Source organism: Rattus rattus, chromosome 15 (assembly GCF_011064425.1).
Source record: "Rattus rattus isolate New Zealand chromosome 15, Rrattus_CSIRO_v1, whole genome shotgun sequence".
Taxonomy (NCBI): Eukaryota; Metazoa; Chordata; class Mammalia; order Rodentia; family Muridae; genus Rattus; species Rattus rattus.
This window is the reverse complement of record NC_046168.1, coordinates 57,983,469-57,999,937: the sequence shown is the minus strand read 5'-3', so window position 1 is coordinate 57,999,937 and position 16,469 is coordinate 57,983,469. Positions and strand designations below refer to the sequence as shown.

Genomic DNA, 16,469 nt, shown 5'->3' with positions numbered 1-16,469 from the left:
TTTTTCCTCATTTTCTCTCACAGCCCCTACACAGCTCTGTGTATTGCATCGTACTCGTGTCGAGGCCGGAAGGCAGCTTTGTAGAACGAGCTCTCTCCTTCACGTTTACGGGGACTTTGGGGACCTAACTGGGGTCCAACCTGTGGCAAGTACTTTTGCCCACGAGCCATCTTGCTGGCCACTGTGTTGCCCTTTAAGCTCATTATTACGTAACCCCTTTCTCTGTGACTGTAAACTCCTCGAGCATCGAAAACAGTCCTATCTTCCCCCCGTGGGGGGTAAATGTGATTTTGCAAAGTTGAGATATTCACTTATCAGGTTTTCTCAACGAAGCGACGTCGGTCATAACTGCGCTGTGTGCATCTAAGAGGCGAGGTGCTGTGGATGCTCACGGCAGATTCGTTTCACTTCAGGATGAGCTTAAATTGTGCTGAGGCGGAATGAGAGGATTCGAGGATGGCCCTCGAGTCTCAGTCAAGCGTTTAGCTCCATCTCTTACAGCGTCTTTGTGGATGATTTTTAAAATGTGGGTCAAACGATTATATAATTATGTAGCTGGGTCACTGGCAGGGCAGCTTACAGGTCACAGACGCCCGGTGGCCATGAGGCTGGGCCTTGGACCGAATCTCTTTATGCATATTTTAATTAGCGATATAGGCAAAGTCCTAGAAGGCAGGTTTAAATACGAAGCCATAAAGGGCAAGATTGTATGACAGAACAAAGATCGAAGATGATCTCGTCCTACTGGAATATTTTGCCTAAGCCAAGAAAATGAATTCCACCAGGAATAAAGGCAGGCGACTCATGCTTGAGCTTAAACGCAAAACCAAAAGCCAAATGACAACAAGAGGCAAAAACCTAACCACGTGAACTTAAAATAGCGAATACAGAACTCACACAAATTCGTTGGCTAATGGCCCGATATGAGCCCGCAAGGGCAGGCGTGGTGCGTCATTCACGGAGGAGGGGTGCCGCACTCGTGCTGATGAGGTCACATACAGTCTACTCTGCAAGTGGACTTTAGGAAAGGCTCTGACGAGTGGGGGTGAATCAGTGTGTTGCTAGGACAGCGAGGGCTCTGGAGTGCGGTCAGCTGAATTCAGTTCCTCTGCCTACCCCATCATATGGAGAGCCAAGTCCCTTAACACTAGCAAGCTCCAGTCACAAAGCCTGAAAACCACAGTGTAGCTCATGCTGCAGGGCTATGGGAGGGACAGGATACGGGGTGTTAAGTATCTGAGAGCTGTCCTGAGGATAAGTTAGGTTTGTCTCCCGAGACTCTGGAGAACCACACTCTGGTTTACGGAAAGCAGAGGCACACGTGGCTTGTGCATTAGTGAACCAGCATTTATTGAACACGTTTTGTGGGTCAGCTACTGTGCTAAATGCTCCCCAAAATGGGTACAACAGATGAGACATGTTCTTAATCCCAGGATCCAACTGGGTCGAGCTGAGAAAAGGCAGCAAAGGAGTTATTCCACAGTATATATAAGCACCTCGGGAAAGAGGGGGGCAGGAGAGACTCTCCTGGAGAAGTAGGTGACTTGGGACGTTCGAGCAGAATCTGTCGTGGTAAGTGGCAGTTTCCATGGGAGAGAAGGAACAGTACGTAGGCCCAGAGCTGTCACTGCTTGTGGCATCTTCTGGGGCAAGATGACAAGTTGGTGATATTACAACACCAGGAGAGGCGGGTGACTGCAAATTACACTCAAGATGAGCGCTGGCCCGGAGCTCAGAGTGTTGCGATCCTGATTTAGAAGGGAGCCGTGAAAGTCAGAAAAATTCATAGCAAAATGGTTCTCAGCCTCAAAACACACCGTTCCTTTCCACACCACTGTCCTCAACAGCCCAACACTGCTAAGGCTGGACAAGGAGACCATGTTTCAGCTGACAGTTAGACAGCAAGATAAATCACTAAAGCAGCTGGGGGGCGGGGACACATGACATTCAGGGGAGTCATGGCACGAAGGAAAAGCATCATTTCGTCCCTTCAGAAACAACAGTGACCGGAAGCAAAGAGAAGACATTCTTAAAAGACTGGAAAAAAAAGTGCGAATCTTGAGTTCTGGGGAACATAAACTTGAGAGTAAAATAAAGACACTTTATTCCAGAAATAAAAAACTTGCCACCCCGCCAGCCTGTACTCCAGGGAACGCTCCTTAGCAGCCCCCACAGGCCGTGTGTTCCAGACTCTGAGCTTTTGTGCTTGCCATAGTAGCAGCAGAGGGTGGATCAGCAAAAGAGGTGAGCACCAGGTGGGCTTTCACAGGAGGGAGGGTCACAGGAAGGAGCTGTGGACCCCTTCGAGTCATTTAATCAGCTGTTTGCTCTCTAGCTGGGAATCCACCCCCAGGCACACTCAAGAAGCTGGCCTTGGCTTTGAGGAGGCAGTAGCGGTGTGTGGACGCCATGTGTCATTTTAACAGCATACTGGTTGGTGAAGAGCCCATCCCCTCCCCCCTCCCTCCAATTCCTTCATGTGCTTGACAAGGGTGAACGGCTGGCAAACATGACAACTTTAGGACCTCACCTCAGGACTCAGGCGAACTCTGTCCTGAGTGGTTGTTTCTTAGGATAAGGCGGTTGTTAGACTCAGCCCTGGAGCTCAGTGGGGTTGCTTCTCCTGGATGGACTGAGAAGAAAAGGACTCCACGAAGCTGAGGTACCTGTCCCTGAGACTTGGAGCAAGAAGACTCCAAGGGCCAAGAAAATTAGCTTCCCAAGTCTCCCTGAGTGTTCAGACACTTGGCTCTTCAGCACAGCCTCTGTCCTAATCCCTTAGGTCATATTTTTCCTCTCTAAAAATGGGATATCCCGTAGCCTTTTAAATACACCTTTTCAGCTCCACTGATTTGGAATAACATGTTCAACAACTTAAGAAGGAAGTGACCCTCCCTGCTGGCTGGTTTCTCTGCAAGGTGTCCTTCTACAAGCCCATTCATACCATGGGCTCTGTGGGTGTCTGAGCCACTCATGATATCAGTATGATGGCCCCCGGCTCTGTTTGGGGGTCCTGGGTAGCTCCTTCTCCGAGCCCCCGCACAGTGGGCTTCGCTTCCTGCTAGGTAGAGACCGTCCACTTCCGAAACTCTTAACAGGTGCTCTCCTAATTGGGAAGAGGCTTTCAAAGCCACAGAAATGAGCATTCTTCCTCTTAGTTCAAGGTGTTATGTAGAGAGGAGGACCCTTCCCGGATGCCTTCTCAGGCAAGTGGCAGATGCCATCAAAGGCAGGTAAGACAGGAGAGGAGGCGAAGTGACACCCATCCAGACTAGGAAGGCAGCATCAGCTTTCTGAGTTGTCCTTGGCAGGGTTTCCCAGGCTTCAGTCTCTGCTTAGGGACTCCTCTGGGGCCTCAAATGAACCATGGCCTTGAACAAACTACAGCAATTTGCTGAGCCTTCAAAACACTCATTCCTACCCAACTGTGAAACCAGTGTTTTGTTTCTTAAATAACATCTTAGTGAAGTAGCTAAGAAAGAAAGGTTCATGCTTTCCAAATCACCAATCATATCCCTAACTGCTAAAATCATGCATAAACAAGCAGTGTCCTTTTGTTTAGATTCCTGGTTTCTGTAACTTCGGCTGAACTGTTACCATGGGGAATAGGCGGTTTCTGAGGTAATGCAATTGAGGCTCCCCAAAGCTGGGCTGGCTGTGCACACAGCTTCACCATGAGCAAGCCCTCCAGATAAGGCACACGCATCACGTTCACCCACAAGGTCTTCCCACCGCTGGTGTGAGAACTACAGCACTGAGCTTTCAGGAACACGGTGAGCATGGCTTCTCTCCCAGGGAAGGAACGTCACTTCTTTAAATCAATGGCTCTTGAAAGGCCACGAGCATGAGATTCCCTGGGGGCCGTGGACACAAAGATGGCTGGACCCGACCTTCTGACTCAGGATGTCTGAAGTGAGAGCCAAGCTCCAGCCCATCTGAGTAGTTCTCGGGTGTGGTTGATGCCTCTCCTTTGTAGCTGCATTTAGAGTCCCCACCAAGCCAGTTTAGACTTTGAGGAACTGTAAGGAGATAGGGAGATGAACTGAAAACATTCTGGTCAAGAATGAGGTAAGAAGACAGTCGAGTAGGAAGCAACCTGGGTTCAAAGTAACAGACTAGCAGGAAGCATAGAGTTGCCTGAGAGACCTACCAGACATGTAAGACCTTTTGCTGCCCACATTCTCGTGAGTCTATTCCTCTTCTTCTCTTGCCTGGGCATTTTTTTTACCTGTACCCCATGGAAGCTGGTTGTACAGGCAGTCTTCAGAGCCTTTGAGAGGGTACTTTTTTGGCAGGCTAGAAGGGCCTGGGTGGCCCTTCCTGGAGGGGTACACTCGCTCAGACAATGAGGCTGTCAATGTGTGGATTGCTCTCTGAGGAGTTAGCAACATTTCTTAGGGTTTATATAGGGCTCAGTGAAATCTTAAATTATTTTGTTTCCTTTTGAGATCATCCATCTCCTAATATGATAAATTCAAGGAAATATACTCAGATCATTCAGACACCTCCTCTTGATGCAAATAACAAGGAACTTTAAATCAGGTCTGTGGAGGAAGTGAACACATTCTCAAGAAAAGCCTCGTGACTCATCTGGGCCAAGCTGACAAGAGCAGGTCCATGCGTTAGCATGGGTAAACTGAGGCCTGGTGTATCATGACATCTACTTGGTATATCTGGGTGTATGTTGACATCCTCACTTTCAGCTGAGGGACAAGAATCCTAGGAGAGAAGAAGAAGGGAAACTGGATTGCATTCAGACGAGGTGCATACCTGTAATACTTGGGCCAGGAGGCTCTTGAGTTTGAGGCCAGGGTGGGATACATCTTGAGGTCCAGGCCAACCTCAGCTGCTTAGTGATTAGCCCCAAAGAAGAACAAAGCAGCAGCAGAATGGGAATAAGAACTGAGAAGTGGGGCTTGTAAAATAAAAAAACAGTGGACACAGTTACAATCCATGCATAGTGCTCATTAAATGACCGTGACCTGGGCTCCTCCCTTTCATGCTTTCGCCTGTGAGATGACAAGGACAGGAAGGATGGCCATGGGGTTACGTAAAGACCTCATACTCTAGGAATCAACCATGTGAGGAAAATTAATTGTCAATCATGTAGTAAGATGAATAATGACTGTCATGGTTTGAACCTGAAATGTTCCCCAGAGGGTCATGTTCTGGGAGCTTTTTGGGGAGTCTGTGTAACCTCTTAGGAGGTGGGGCATGGCTGGCAGAAAGTCACTAGTTTTAACAGTTAGTTTTAATTGTCATTTTTGACCTAACCTAGAATCACCTGGGAAGAGAATTCTTAATGAGCAATTGTCTACATTGGGTTGACCTGTGGGGTTGTCTTAATTAAGTTACTTGATGTGGGAAGACCCAGTCCACTGTGGGCAGAACCATTCCCTAGGCAGGGGTTTCTCAGCTGTGTGAGCACAAACAAGCAAGTGAGCTGGTGTCCATCCATTCATTCATATTCTCTCTCCCTCTCCCTCTCCCTCCCTCTCTGCTCTTGACTGTGGGTGTTACTAAGCTGTTTTAAGTTCCTGTAACCATGACCACCCTGCTATCGTGGACTGTTACCTGGGATTGTAAATTAAAACAAACCCTCTCCCTGCTAAGTTGCTTTTGTCAGGGTATTTTATCAAGGTAAGAGAAATGAAACTGGAACCTAGGTAGGGGTAGGTGTTTTAAGGCTTTACTATGCTGGCTCCTGTCCCTCTCTGTCTTCTTCCCGATCCACAGTGATGTAATGAGCTCCCTACCCTCCCTCCTGCTGTGAACTTTGCTATATCTTCCCCACCATGATGGACTAAAGAGACCCTCTAAAAGTGAAAATGAACTTCCAGGGGAGTATTTTCCCCTAGATACTTTGGTCACAGTGATACGAAGGTTACTAATCTAATGACACAGGTACTAGTGTTTCCTTGGCTCCTCCTAGAGTCTTTTCCTCATTGTCACCTGTGCCATCCCTGCCTGTGTTTATCAGAAGTTTTACTGCCTCCCCTGGACCCGGCAAAGGCCAGGATCCCTGGAAGTGGTGTGGTAGACCCAGAGGGCTCTTGAGTTTGTCTTGGAGCTCTTCTGATTTAGGGGCTCATTAGAGAGAAGAAGGTGATTCCTTTGGCATCTCCTCTAGAGCAGCAAAGTGGGTACCTGCCCTGGGAAGGTCCTGTAATAGATAAAGGGCACAGGAGTAAAGAGAAGGCGCCATCTGCCCGAGAGAAAGACGGAAGAGTGAGAAACAGACGCTGCCAAGTGGGTCAAATACAGTCAAGAGCTCAATCTTGGCCAAGAAATCCCTGGCTGGACCACTCTGGCTCTGGACTGGCTCAGTGTGTAGAAAGGGGTATATTTTCATGAATACCAGGTAAGTAATGGTCCTCGTCAAGAGAGATTAAGTGTCCACAGAGGCCATGGCTTGTAGGCACCATCCTCCTCCAAGCACACTCGCAAGTGCAGTTGCACAGAGTAGGTGCACACATCTGACCCTACCTATGGTCTGAAAAAATGTAGAGCTCTTTTTCTCAGTTATACTTTCTAGCTATGGAATCCACAAACATATTAGCTTCCTATCTGTAAGGTTCTGGTAGATCACTGTCCTTCCGTATGTCCAGTACGATCCACAAAATCAAAGTTGCACTGTAACTAATGTGATTCTATGGAAGAGACCATCCCTCACAAAGCATGGTATTCTGTGGCCAGACAGAAATACCCACTAGCCAGAGTGGACAGCAGTCAATACTAGAAGAGACGGAAGGATCAGTCCGGCCCAGAATCCAGGGCACTTTAGAAAGAAAAGTCCTCACCCAGACTGCAAGAGGCCCTGGTTCCTCAGAATCCTCCTGCCAGTCAGCCCTGGAAGCCACATGCTTTCTCATAAAGCCCCTTCTCTGGGTTGTCAAATGGCCCATTTGCCCCAAGTGCCTCACGGCATTACGAGGATTAAGTGAGAACTGATTTAAATGCACATTGAATAAATAAAAGCATGGAGTATGAAGCCTTTCATCATCTCTGAAGGGGGGTGAGGGGGGCAGCAAGCTAAGAGCAGAAAGTGAACAAGGTGGCAGTGGGTGGTCCCTGACAAACCCAGGGCACCACGCCGATGTGAACACACACCAGGGTAGTAACTGGCTCCAATTACTGTTTTAAACCTCATACAATGCTATCTCCCAATTTAAGGAGAGCCCAAAGAGGTGGAATTCCACGTGAATTCCATTGCATGGGGAGAATGAAGGTCCCATAGGAGGAGTGGCAGGAACAGGGTGTGGAGATCGAACAGAGCCACGTGAGCCTTATCCTTCTCCTCCACAGCTCCTACACTGAGCGTGGGCTCTGTGGGTGCTCAGTGATACAGTTTTTAGCCACTTTTCAAGGAATTCTACATTCGAGGTTAATTTTGATTCTTATCTATAAGCCAGAGAGGCAGGCAGGGACAGATCTATCACATGAGGGGAACCTGAGGTTCCAGGGATGAGTGATCCTTGTCCAAATTAATGCCATCCACAGGGAGTTCATCTCCTCAGCTCCTCTCCCTGTGGGGATGTTCACACCACGCCATGCTGTAAGACTTGTCCCAACAATGGGGACCAATGGCACAGGACTGCAATCCCAACACGAAGGGGGCCAAAGCATGAAGGTTGATGGAGTTTCAGGCCAACCTAGGCTACAGAGCTGGACCTGTTTCTGACAAAATAAAGGTGTTACCATGGCTAATCTTTACCACAAGGAGCCATCACCCTGACTGTACTGCAGGCTATACTAAGTCTCTAAGCTCCTTCCCTATGGCTACCTCACCAGATGGTGGTTCTCAAGACTACTGGTTTATTACAGTTAAGAGGGTTGCGGGAGCTGGAGAAACGACTCAGTGGTTAAGAGCACCTGCTGTTTTTTCCAGAGGACCTGGGTTTGAGTCCCAGCACCCTCACAGCAGTTCACAACCACCTGTTAAACCGAACTCCAGAAGATCCGAAGCCCTCTTCTGTAGGATGTCATACAGGTGAAGGCAGGTACAAGACAGAACGAGGCCTGCCATTGAATGAGAAGGAAGGATGAGAAGGAGAAAAGCTTTAGAGAGGAGGAGGAGACTGGAGCAAGGAGAAGCAGCCGAGAGAACATGGAGGCCGATGTTAAGATTCCTCTCTGCACATTTACAGGTTGTTATGAGTGTTCTTAAGGGATGGATGTGTACAGCGCTTTGTATGTCTAGGTGGGCAATTATATCCTATCAACTGGATCAGAGGTTACTGTGTTGTGTGTTCTTTCATGTGGCGATTTAACTGAATTCAAGAGAGTGTGTGGTGGATGGAGACACTGAGCCACCACAGAATTGGGATGTGTATGTCTGGCCTGGTGGCAACCTGCCTTGGGAACTGGATGGGTAGAGATATTGCCGCCAGGCTCAGAGAGAGGCCTTCAGCAGTGTGATAGGGGATGGAGCAGAGCGGGTGAGAACCTTTGCTGACTGAGATGAAGATGTCTACCATATATCTCAGGGCACCGCAGTGCCAGACCTAGTGCACCACAGCATTTTTTTTTAAAAAAATAATTTTACAGCAATGCTCTTCCCGTCTCCTCAGGCACCAGGCACATACATGGCACACAGACTATGCAGGCAAACACTCACACACATAAAATAAAAATAAAATTTAAAAAGAGAGAAGGTTTTTTGTGGGGGCTTAGTGTTTAAGAGCACTATACTGGCTGCTTTTCCAGAGGTCCTGGGTTCAATTCCCAGTACCCGCTTAGCAGCTCACAACTGTCTGTAACTCCAGTTCCAGGGGGGAATCTGACTCCCTTACACAGCCTTAATGCACATGGATTTAAAAGAAACTCATAAAGAAGAAAAGGATGTTTGAGACGGTTTTTGTGTATTCTGAACAGAAATGTTGTAGTCTCTGGATCTTTTTGCCAAATAAGAAGCAACTGGGGTTAAAACCATTGCTTCAATGACTGGACATCATAGCTTCTTAGAAAGGAAGTCAGAGAAGGGGGTATCTCCCCCCGCCACCACACACCATGGCTTCTTGCCTACAGACTCAGCTGTCAGTCTTGACGGATGACACACACGGCTGTAGGAGTGGGTGCCAAGGGTAAGCCCATGGTTAAGGCAGCAAAGTAATTTGTGGTACTGAGAAGCCCCCGTCCGTGAGGCTGCTGTGAGGTCTGAGCTGGGAGCAGGTGCTTGAGTTCTAGCCAGTGAGGGTTATCAGGGACTTGTGGTTCCCCTGCCTGTTATGTCTTTGTACATCGAAAGAAACAGGAGGGCTCTGGAGAGAGAGCCGAGCCGTGTTCAAGGTCACTCTCCTATTCTGTGTCCCACTCTCACCCTTGGCTGTTAGCTATTAACCCTTCATGGTGTACCTGTTTCCTATGGGATGCCCTATTCTAATAAAAATATCAAGGTATAAAGATTCTGTTGGGAGACCGGCTCTGTTGCAGGGTGCCTTGCTAGCGTGCTTACGTGGAAGCAACCGGGCATCCTGCAATGGCAGCCTGTCTGGCAGAAGAAGGGAGAGAAGGTCAGAGAACTTGCTGCTCCTGAAGACACAGCTGGTCAGGAGGGAGGAGGCTTGGGCCTTGAAAATAAATTGTGGTGACTTGTGTCTCTATCGGGGCGGTCGGGATGGTTGAATTTTAACAAAGCCCACCTCAAGCATGGCTTCCCTGGCACACTGAGGGGAAGGGCATCACAGGACCCAAGAGGGCAGAGTCATTAGCTGATGTGCAGTGTGCGTTAGCTCCCTCTTCACCGACTGATTGAGAGGAACCCAGAATGGGCCAGCCCCGCTGAGGGGAGCAGGTGAGACAAACCAGAGCATAGTGTTCCCAGTGTGGGGAGTCTCCCCCAGACACCCAGGATCAGCAGATGCAAAAGCAAAATCCGCCAACCACACAGAGCTCAGGGCTAAAAGAAGCTTCCGACGTTGTTTACTCTGACCCCTCACTTGTACGGCCGGAGTTTTAGCTGCAGTCATGGGTCAGAGCCATTAACTAGGAACTCGATTCCTCCACCCCCAACACCATCTCAGGCCATGGGTCTTTCTGGACCTTTCTGCCTCTCCTAACACTAATAGCAGTCTCCTGACCACAGTGGAGAAAGACAGACCCTGTGGAACCCTGTGTGCACCCTTGAGGATCCCACGGGTCACTGGGCGCAGCCTTTCCAGGCAAACATACCTTGTGGGAGTAATGCTGGTCCGCGATTCTGGCCAGCCCGAAATCCCCGATCTTCAGCACGAGGTCCTCCGTGCTGATGAAAATGTTGGCGGGCTTCAGGTCCCTGTGCAACACGTTGGCAGAGTGGATGTACTTGAGCCCACGCAGCAGCTGGTACATGAACAGCTTAGCGTGCTCCTCGGTCAGCGTGCCCTGCTCTAGCAGGCACGCCAGGTCAGTCTCCATGTACTCTTGGACAATATAAGCCACGCTGAACTTAAAGAGCTCGCCCTGCAGATCGCTACCCTTGGGTCCCAGTACCTCGTACACTTTGACGATGTTGTCGTGGTCCAGGCGCCGGATGATTTTGATCTCTCGGAGCGCGTGCTTCATGCTTCGGGCGTCGCTCAGCACGATCTTCTTCACGGCTACCTTCCGGCAAGCCCTGCTGTCCGTAGCCGACAGCACCAGCCCGTTGACCCCGAAGCCGAGGGGTTGGAAGTCAGTGAAGCGCCCGCCAAGGTCGTACCCGTAGACACTGGCGATGCAGTCACCTTTCTCTGCCATTGCTGCCTCAGTGGTCTGGGGCTGGCTGTAAAACGCAGGGGCAGTCGGGAAAGGCCAAGTTCCAGCTAGTGGCTTCCCCAGCACACCTCATTCTGTCAGATCTCACAACTGAGGGATGCTTTGGCTCCTGGTGAGGTCACTGCTGTCAGCTCTCCGGGACAGGAAGGGCTGCAAGTCCTTGCTCACCGACCTGCTCAGCTGGATGCTGCAAAGGTTCTTACCTGCACTGGGAGGGTTTGCCACCGACTCCTGTGCTTCAAGAGCCCTCCTAGATGCTTAAAATGGTTCATGCTTCTTCTAGATCCGGCATTATTAGGAGGAGAAGCCCGAATCATTATCTTGTATCTCCATGGATCTCACAGTAAAGTATGAGGCAACTTTGAATCCTTCTGTGTGGGCTCAAGTGCAGGCGCTGTTTTCTGAGCTGTGGCTGCTTTGACTTAAGTGGGTCCAAAGCTTAATCGGATCACAGCCTCCCTCTGGGCTGCGAGCAGTAAGAGGGGATGCAGGTAATGGATTCTAGAAGGTTCTAGGGGCTTCTTCTCTCTAGTTCATCTTCCCACAAGTTTCTTTTAGATTCCAAAACCCCAACCAGTCTGGTGGGAAAAGAGCTGGGCAAAGCCACCCTCTCACGAGCTCTGCAGTTACAGTTGCTGTCCCAAGTCCAAAAAGAACTCAGCTGCCTGGCCAGGACCTTCCAGAGGCTTTGGAGGAGAGGACATCCTCTTCACCCACGTATCCGCAGCACCTTGACAGAGAATGCTCGGCCAGACGCAGTAGGGCCTCGGGGATGCAGCGTCTTTCAGACAGTCCCCTTCCCTGTCAAAGAAACAGTGCTGGGTAAATTTCCACGCTCTGGCTTCCAACACCTTCCCACTCGCATCTTTTGTTAACTAGCCCAAGTGTTATTTGATCTGTCCAGCCAGCTGAAACGCTGCTTGCTCTGGGGATTCCAGCTCTGCGGCTCAACCTCCCTCATGCTGCGTGCAGCAGTGCCCTCCCTGGCAGAGGAGAAAGACGGGGCGATTTGATAAGCCCATCAGACAGTGTGCTTTTATGTCAGTGCTTCCCCCACCCCTGGGGCTAACGTGTGCAGAGCCATCCCTTCTGACCTTTGCAAAATTAATCTGTTATGCTTTCCAGACACACACACACACACACACACACACACACACACACACACACACACACACACACACACGCACACGCACACCAGCACTAGCTAAGAAGGCTGAGAGTCAAGAGGAACTAGTTACAGATGAAAACGAGGACTCGGGAATCTTGTCTTCCCACGAGGGTCCTTTCTTTATTTTGCAAACGCCTTTGAATATTTTAAGAGAAAATTCACCTCAGGCTGAGATGGAATAGCATTTGTATTCTTTGCTTTCCGAGTAGGGAGCAGAAACACACAAACAGTACTACAAGAAAACTCTCCTGCCACTCACAGACAAGGAGCCATCCGCCCAAAGCCAGTACTAGACCCGGGCCAACGTGGCAAGCCCTGTTCTTTTTATGTCAGAGCCACTGGGGATCTAACTGCTTAAAGAAGTTGGCCACATCCGTATTTGACTATTCTCTGGTGGCTGCTAACTCAAACGGCAGGTATAGGATATTAGGTGGTGAAGGGAAAGATCTACAAATCCTAGCCCGGTCAACTAAGAACTCTGAAGTAAGGCAACACGGTGACGTCAAGAGTGTGGCGTGCTTCCCAAGTGGACAACGCTCGTGGCTACACAGGGAGAGAACTTTGTACCCAGCACAGAGGGGATCTGGCCAGGCTTCTTAATTCCCACCCCATCTGTCTGAAGTCTTGTCACAGCGCAGGGCCCCATGCGAGTACACGTTCCCGTCTGGACTCTGTATGACTCTACAGGGAATAGATGAAGCAAAGCAACCATGAGCTTAATGCTCTGAAATTTATAGTGTGTGTGTGTGTGTGTGTGTGTGTGTGTGTGTGTGAGAGTGAGTGTGTGCATGTGCATGAGAGTGAGTGAGTGTGTATGAGCATGTGAATGTGTGTGTGCATGTGTGCATGTGCATGAGTGTGTGTGTGTGAGCATGTGAATGTGTGTGTATGAGTGTGTATGAGTGTGTGTGTGCATGTGTGTGTGTGTATGTCTGTGTGGGTATGAGAGTATGTGTGCATGTGTGTGTGTGTGTGTATGTGTTGTGTGTGTGTGTGTGTGTATGTGTGTGCATGTGTGAGTGTGTGTGCGTGTGTGTGTGTGTGTGTGTGTGTGTGTGTGTGTGTGTGTGTGTGTGTGTGTGTGTGTGTGGGTGGGTGTGTGTGTGTGTGAGTGTGTGGGTGTGTGTGTGTTTGTGTGTGTGGATGAGGGTGTGTGAGTGTGGTGTGAGTGAGTGTGTGTGTGAGCATGTGAATGTGTGTGTATGTGTGTGCATGTGCACGAGTGAGTGTGAGTGTGTGTGTGAGCATGTGAATGTGTGTGTATGAGTGTGTACATGTGTGATTGTGTGTGTATGCATGTGTGGCAGGGACCTTCACCTAATGAATAAAGATTTCAGGGACCAATCACTAGGGGAGGAGGGGGACTTCCAGTTAGAGGAGGGAAGAGAGGAGGAGAGAAGGGACCTGTGGCTTTTTGGGATGGAGAGAGAGCAGGGGTGGGAGATGTAACAAACTAGAGGGTCCCGATTAGATGGAGGATCCTCCAGGATCCACCACCAGAGGACTTAATTTAGTATGGCTCACTAATTAGGATGTTAGTCGTTGTGCGGCGATTAAGTTACCTGTTGATTCTGAACTAAGTTTGTGTGGTGTTTTCCTTTACGTGGTGACTCAACTGGGTTCCAGAGAGAGAGGGTAAGGGCACCCCAGTCAGTCGTGGAGTTTGGATGTATGGAGCTGGCATGGTGGCGACCCACCATGGGAACTTAGCGAATCGGGGTAGTTTTCGATTGCTCTGGACCAGAGTCTGTTGAGATGAGAACGGTCCACCAGCGCCATGTGGGAGCCCGCTGTAGTGTGTGAGACGGTGACCCCGTTTTAATTACTTCATGCAACCTGTGTGTGTATGAGTGTGTGAGAGTGAGTGTGTGTGTGAGTGTTTGTGTGTGTGGCATACGAATGATCAACTGTATCCTGGAAGCTGTTAAGTTGGTCTCAGGTGCCTTCTTCAATATCTTCTCTGCCTTAGTCTCTGAGACATAGTCTCTCACTGTTCCTAGAACTCCCCGATTTGGCTGGACTGGCCAGCCAGTAGGCCCTGGGGAGCCTGACTCTATTCCCATAGCTCTGGGGTGACAGGCTTTTATATGGCTGCTGGGGAGTTGACTTAAGTTCTCATGCTGTGTGGCAAGCACATCATTGAATGTGCCATCTCCCAAGTTGTGCAGTTTCCCCCTGCCCTATCCCCTCTGAGGATTTCTGAACAAGGAAATTTGTCAAGGCTCTGGAACATAGTAAGTGCTTGGTTCTACTGAAGTCAACTGTCTTGACTGCTGTCCAGCTGTCCCTCACATCTGAATGAAGATGGTCTGACTCTTTTGATAGCCTGTCAGATTTACAGCGGTTCCCCTCTGAAGCTTTTATTGGGCCCAGAGGCGAAACAATCATAGACTTAACAAAACTTCAGACTTGGGAACAGTCTGAGTGAACCGGTCCCATTGTCCTCAATGGCAGACAGTATTGTCCTTCCAGGCTCATGTGACTAAGAGTCACTATCAGCCTTTATTGGGTTGGGCCAGATTTCTAAGTATTCTATTAAGCAACTCCATTAGAGACTGACTCCTGCCCCCTGTGTCCCCCAAGTGCTAAGAGCATGCCCTCCGAGGCTGCTTCTGACCCAAGTTCTCACTTCTCAGGTGAAGGGCTCTGATGCTTTGCGAGTGCTGGCCTCGTGGTGCCAGCACAGAGAGCGACACTTGGTGAAGGGAACACTCTTCACTTGGCGTGCAGATGCCGGAGCCACCTAGGGAGGGTGCTGAGACACACACAGTGCCACAGTCTGTGTGCAGTAAAGACCTCATGACGTCTAACTCAGGGAGCTCAGCCTACAGGGACACACGGGTGCACGTGCATGCGTGTGTGCACCCGCAGCCCGCTCTGGCAGCCAGGCCAGATGACTCCACCTGAGCTGGAGTTTCTTGCAGTTCCGCGTGTTTGGTCCCCAAAGGTACTGCAGAGGGAGCTAATTACATAGATCTCTCTTGGAGGAGAGATGCCCAGGCTTCCTCCTCTTCCCAGCTCCTGCTGGGCGGCAAACAGATTGAAATGTCTCAAAGGAAGAGTTGTCTGGCCATTGGAGCTGCAATGCAGATCATCTGTGAATAATTAAGGACTTCATTTATTTTTAAATCCTTTCCTCTTCCTGCCCACTGTGGGAGGGACTTATCTTCCTGGTGTCTGGGTCCCACTCTTTCTCAGTGCTCAGTGAGAGGACGCAGGGAACATGTCCCCTTGGGGAGTTTCTACTCCACCAGCACCATCTTCCTCCGGGGTGTCTAAATGGACCTTTTTCATTCCCGTCTTGCTTCTTCGATGGTGCCTTTCAGGTCCCTTCCTGTGGAAGAGACTGTCCCCATTTTCGGCACTTTTCCCGGATGGTGCGTTGTTTGTCCCTGTGCGCTGTGAGAATGCAAGGCTCATAGGCTCTTTTTACCATAACCTCTAATCATGCAAAGCCCAGCGCTTGAACTTTGACCTCCGCAGCATCGTCTGTCACTCCAATACTCGCTACCTCTAAGAAGTTCCACAGCCTATGCAGGTGGCCTTCACCCAAGCATTCTGTCTCCACCTGCATTTCCTGTCACTCATCTGTCCCCAAACCGCTAACAGGTCTCAGTTCACTTATAGCGTAATATGCCAAGAGGCAGGGCTATCCCCCCTCCCCTCGCTCCCCATAGAGGGGCAGATGGTACTTAGATGTGTCCCCGGGTAGTAGAGTAGTTCAGCAGCAGAGACCGGTCATCTCCATGAGGAGGTGACAGCCCAGAGCTGTTCAGAATCCCAGAGATGATTTCAGACTAAGGACTTGGCATTCATGTAGGAGACAGAAAGGTTAACCTATTCGGCTGCGGTCAGACGACGGGCAGCAAGACAAATGTGGGTAGCTTTCCCAAGGGCAGCTTCTCCGGCAGGTCCACAGCAAACACCGTGATCAACACAAGGAATAAAAACCACAAGCCTAGGCCTCCCCGAGAGTGGAACCCCAGCTTTCAATGGGTTTTTCACAGACGGCTTCTCAGAACTCCAGTGAGTTATTCTCAGTTATTCTCTCGCTACATAGCCTTTTAACAGATGGCGGCAAACCAGAGGTGAGGTGGCGTGTGCCACCTGTCCCATTCTGGGATCCCTGGGGCTCTGGTTTACAAATGGGCTTTGGAAAAAATCTAAATTTAGATTCGCCCCTCTGCCTGCCCAGCGCCTCCCAAACCTCATGCTGTTGACCTCAGCAGGAAACAGTCTCCCGCGAGACACTGACATTTCTCAGCTGCTGCCTCCTTCCTTCTCCCAGACACCCCAAAAACCTGCAGTCACTTCTTGGATGAGGCTGTAGGCTGCACAGTGTCAGGTGAAAGCATTCATGCCACACCTGGGGCCTGACTGAGTCCAGGGTTCATGAGTGAAGATCAGTAAGCCATTTCTATAAAGGACCAGAGTCACGTTTCTGTGGTCCGGCTTCCTTCAGGTGAGCTGACTACTCATGGAGGTTCTGACCAGTGTCACTTCTAGCTGACAGTGACTACCTACCCAGGTCACTATTGCCTCCTCATGTGAATAGAAGACACATGAG

At 49.8% G+C, this 16,469-nt stretch overlaps 1 protein-coding gene across 1 annotated transcript in view; it reads right to left on the bottom strand.

Annotated features, from left to right (window-relative positions):
- Mapk4 (mitogen-activated protein kinase 4) overlaps positions 1 to 11,255 on the bottom strand; it is a 49,633-nt gene extending 38,378 nt beyond the window's left edge. The window contains exon 1 of the mRNA XM_032885454.1: positions 10,171 to 11,255. Within this exon, the coding sequence (XP_032741345.1) occupies positions 10,171 to 10,716 (546 nt within the window). The 5' untranslated portion in view covers positions 10,717 to 11,255. The remainder of the gene's footprint in view (positions 1 to 10,170) is intronic.
- Positions 11,256 to 16,469: the final 5,214 nt, after the last annotated feature.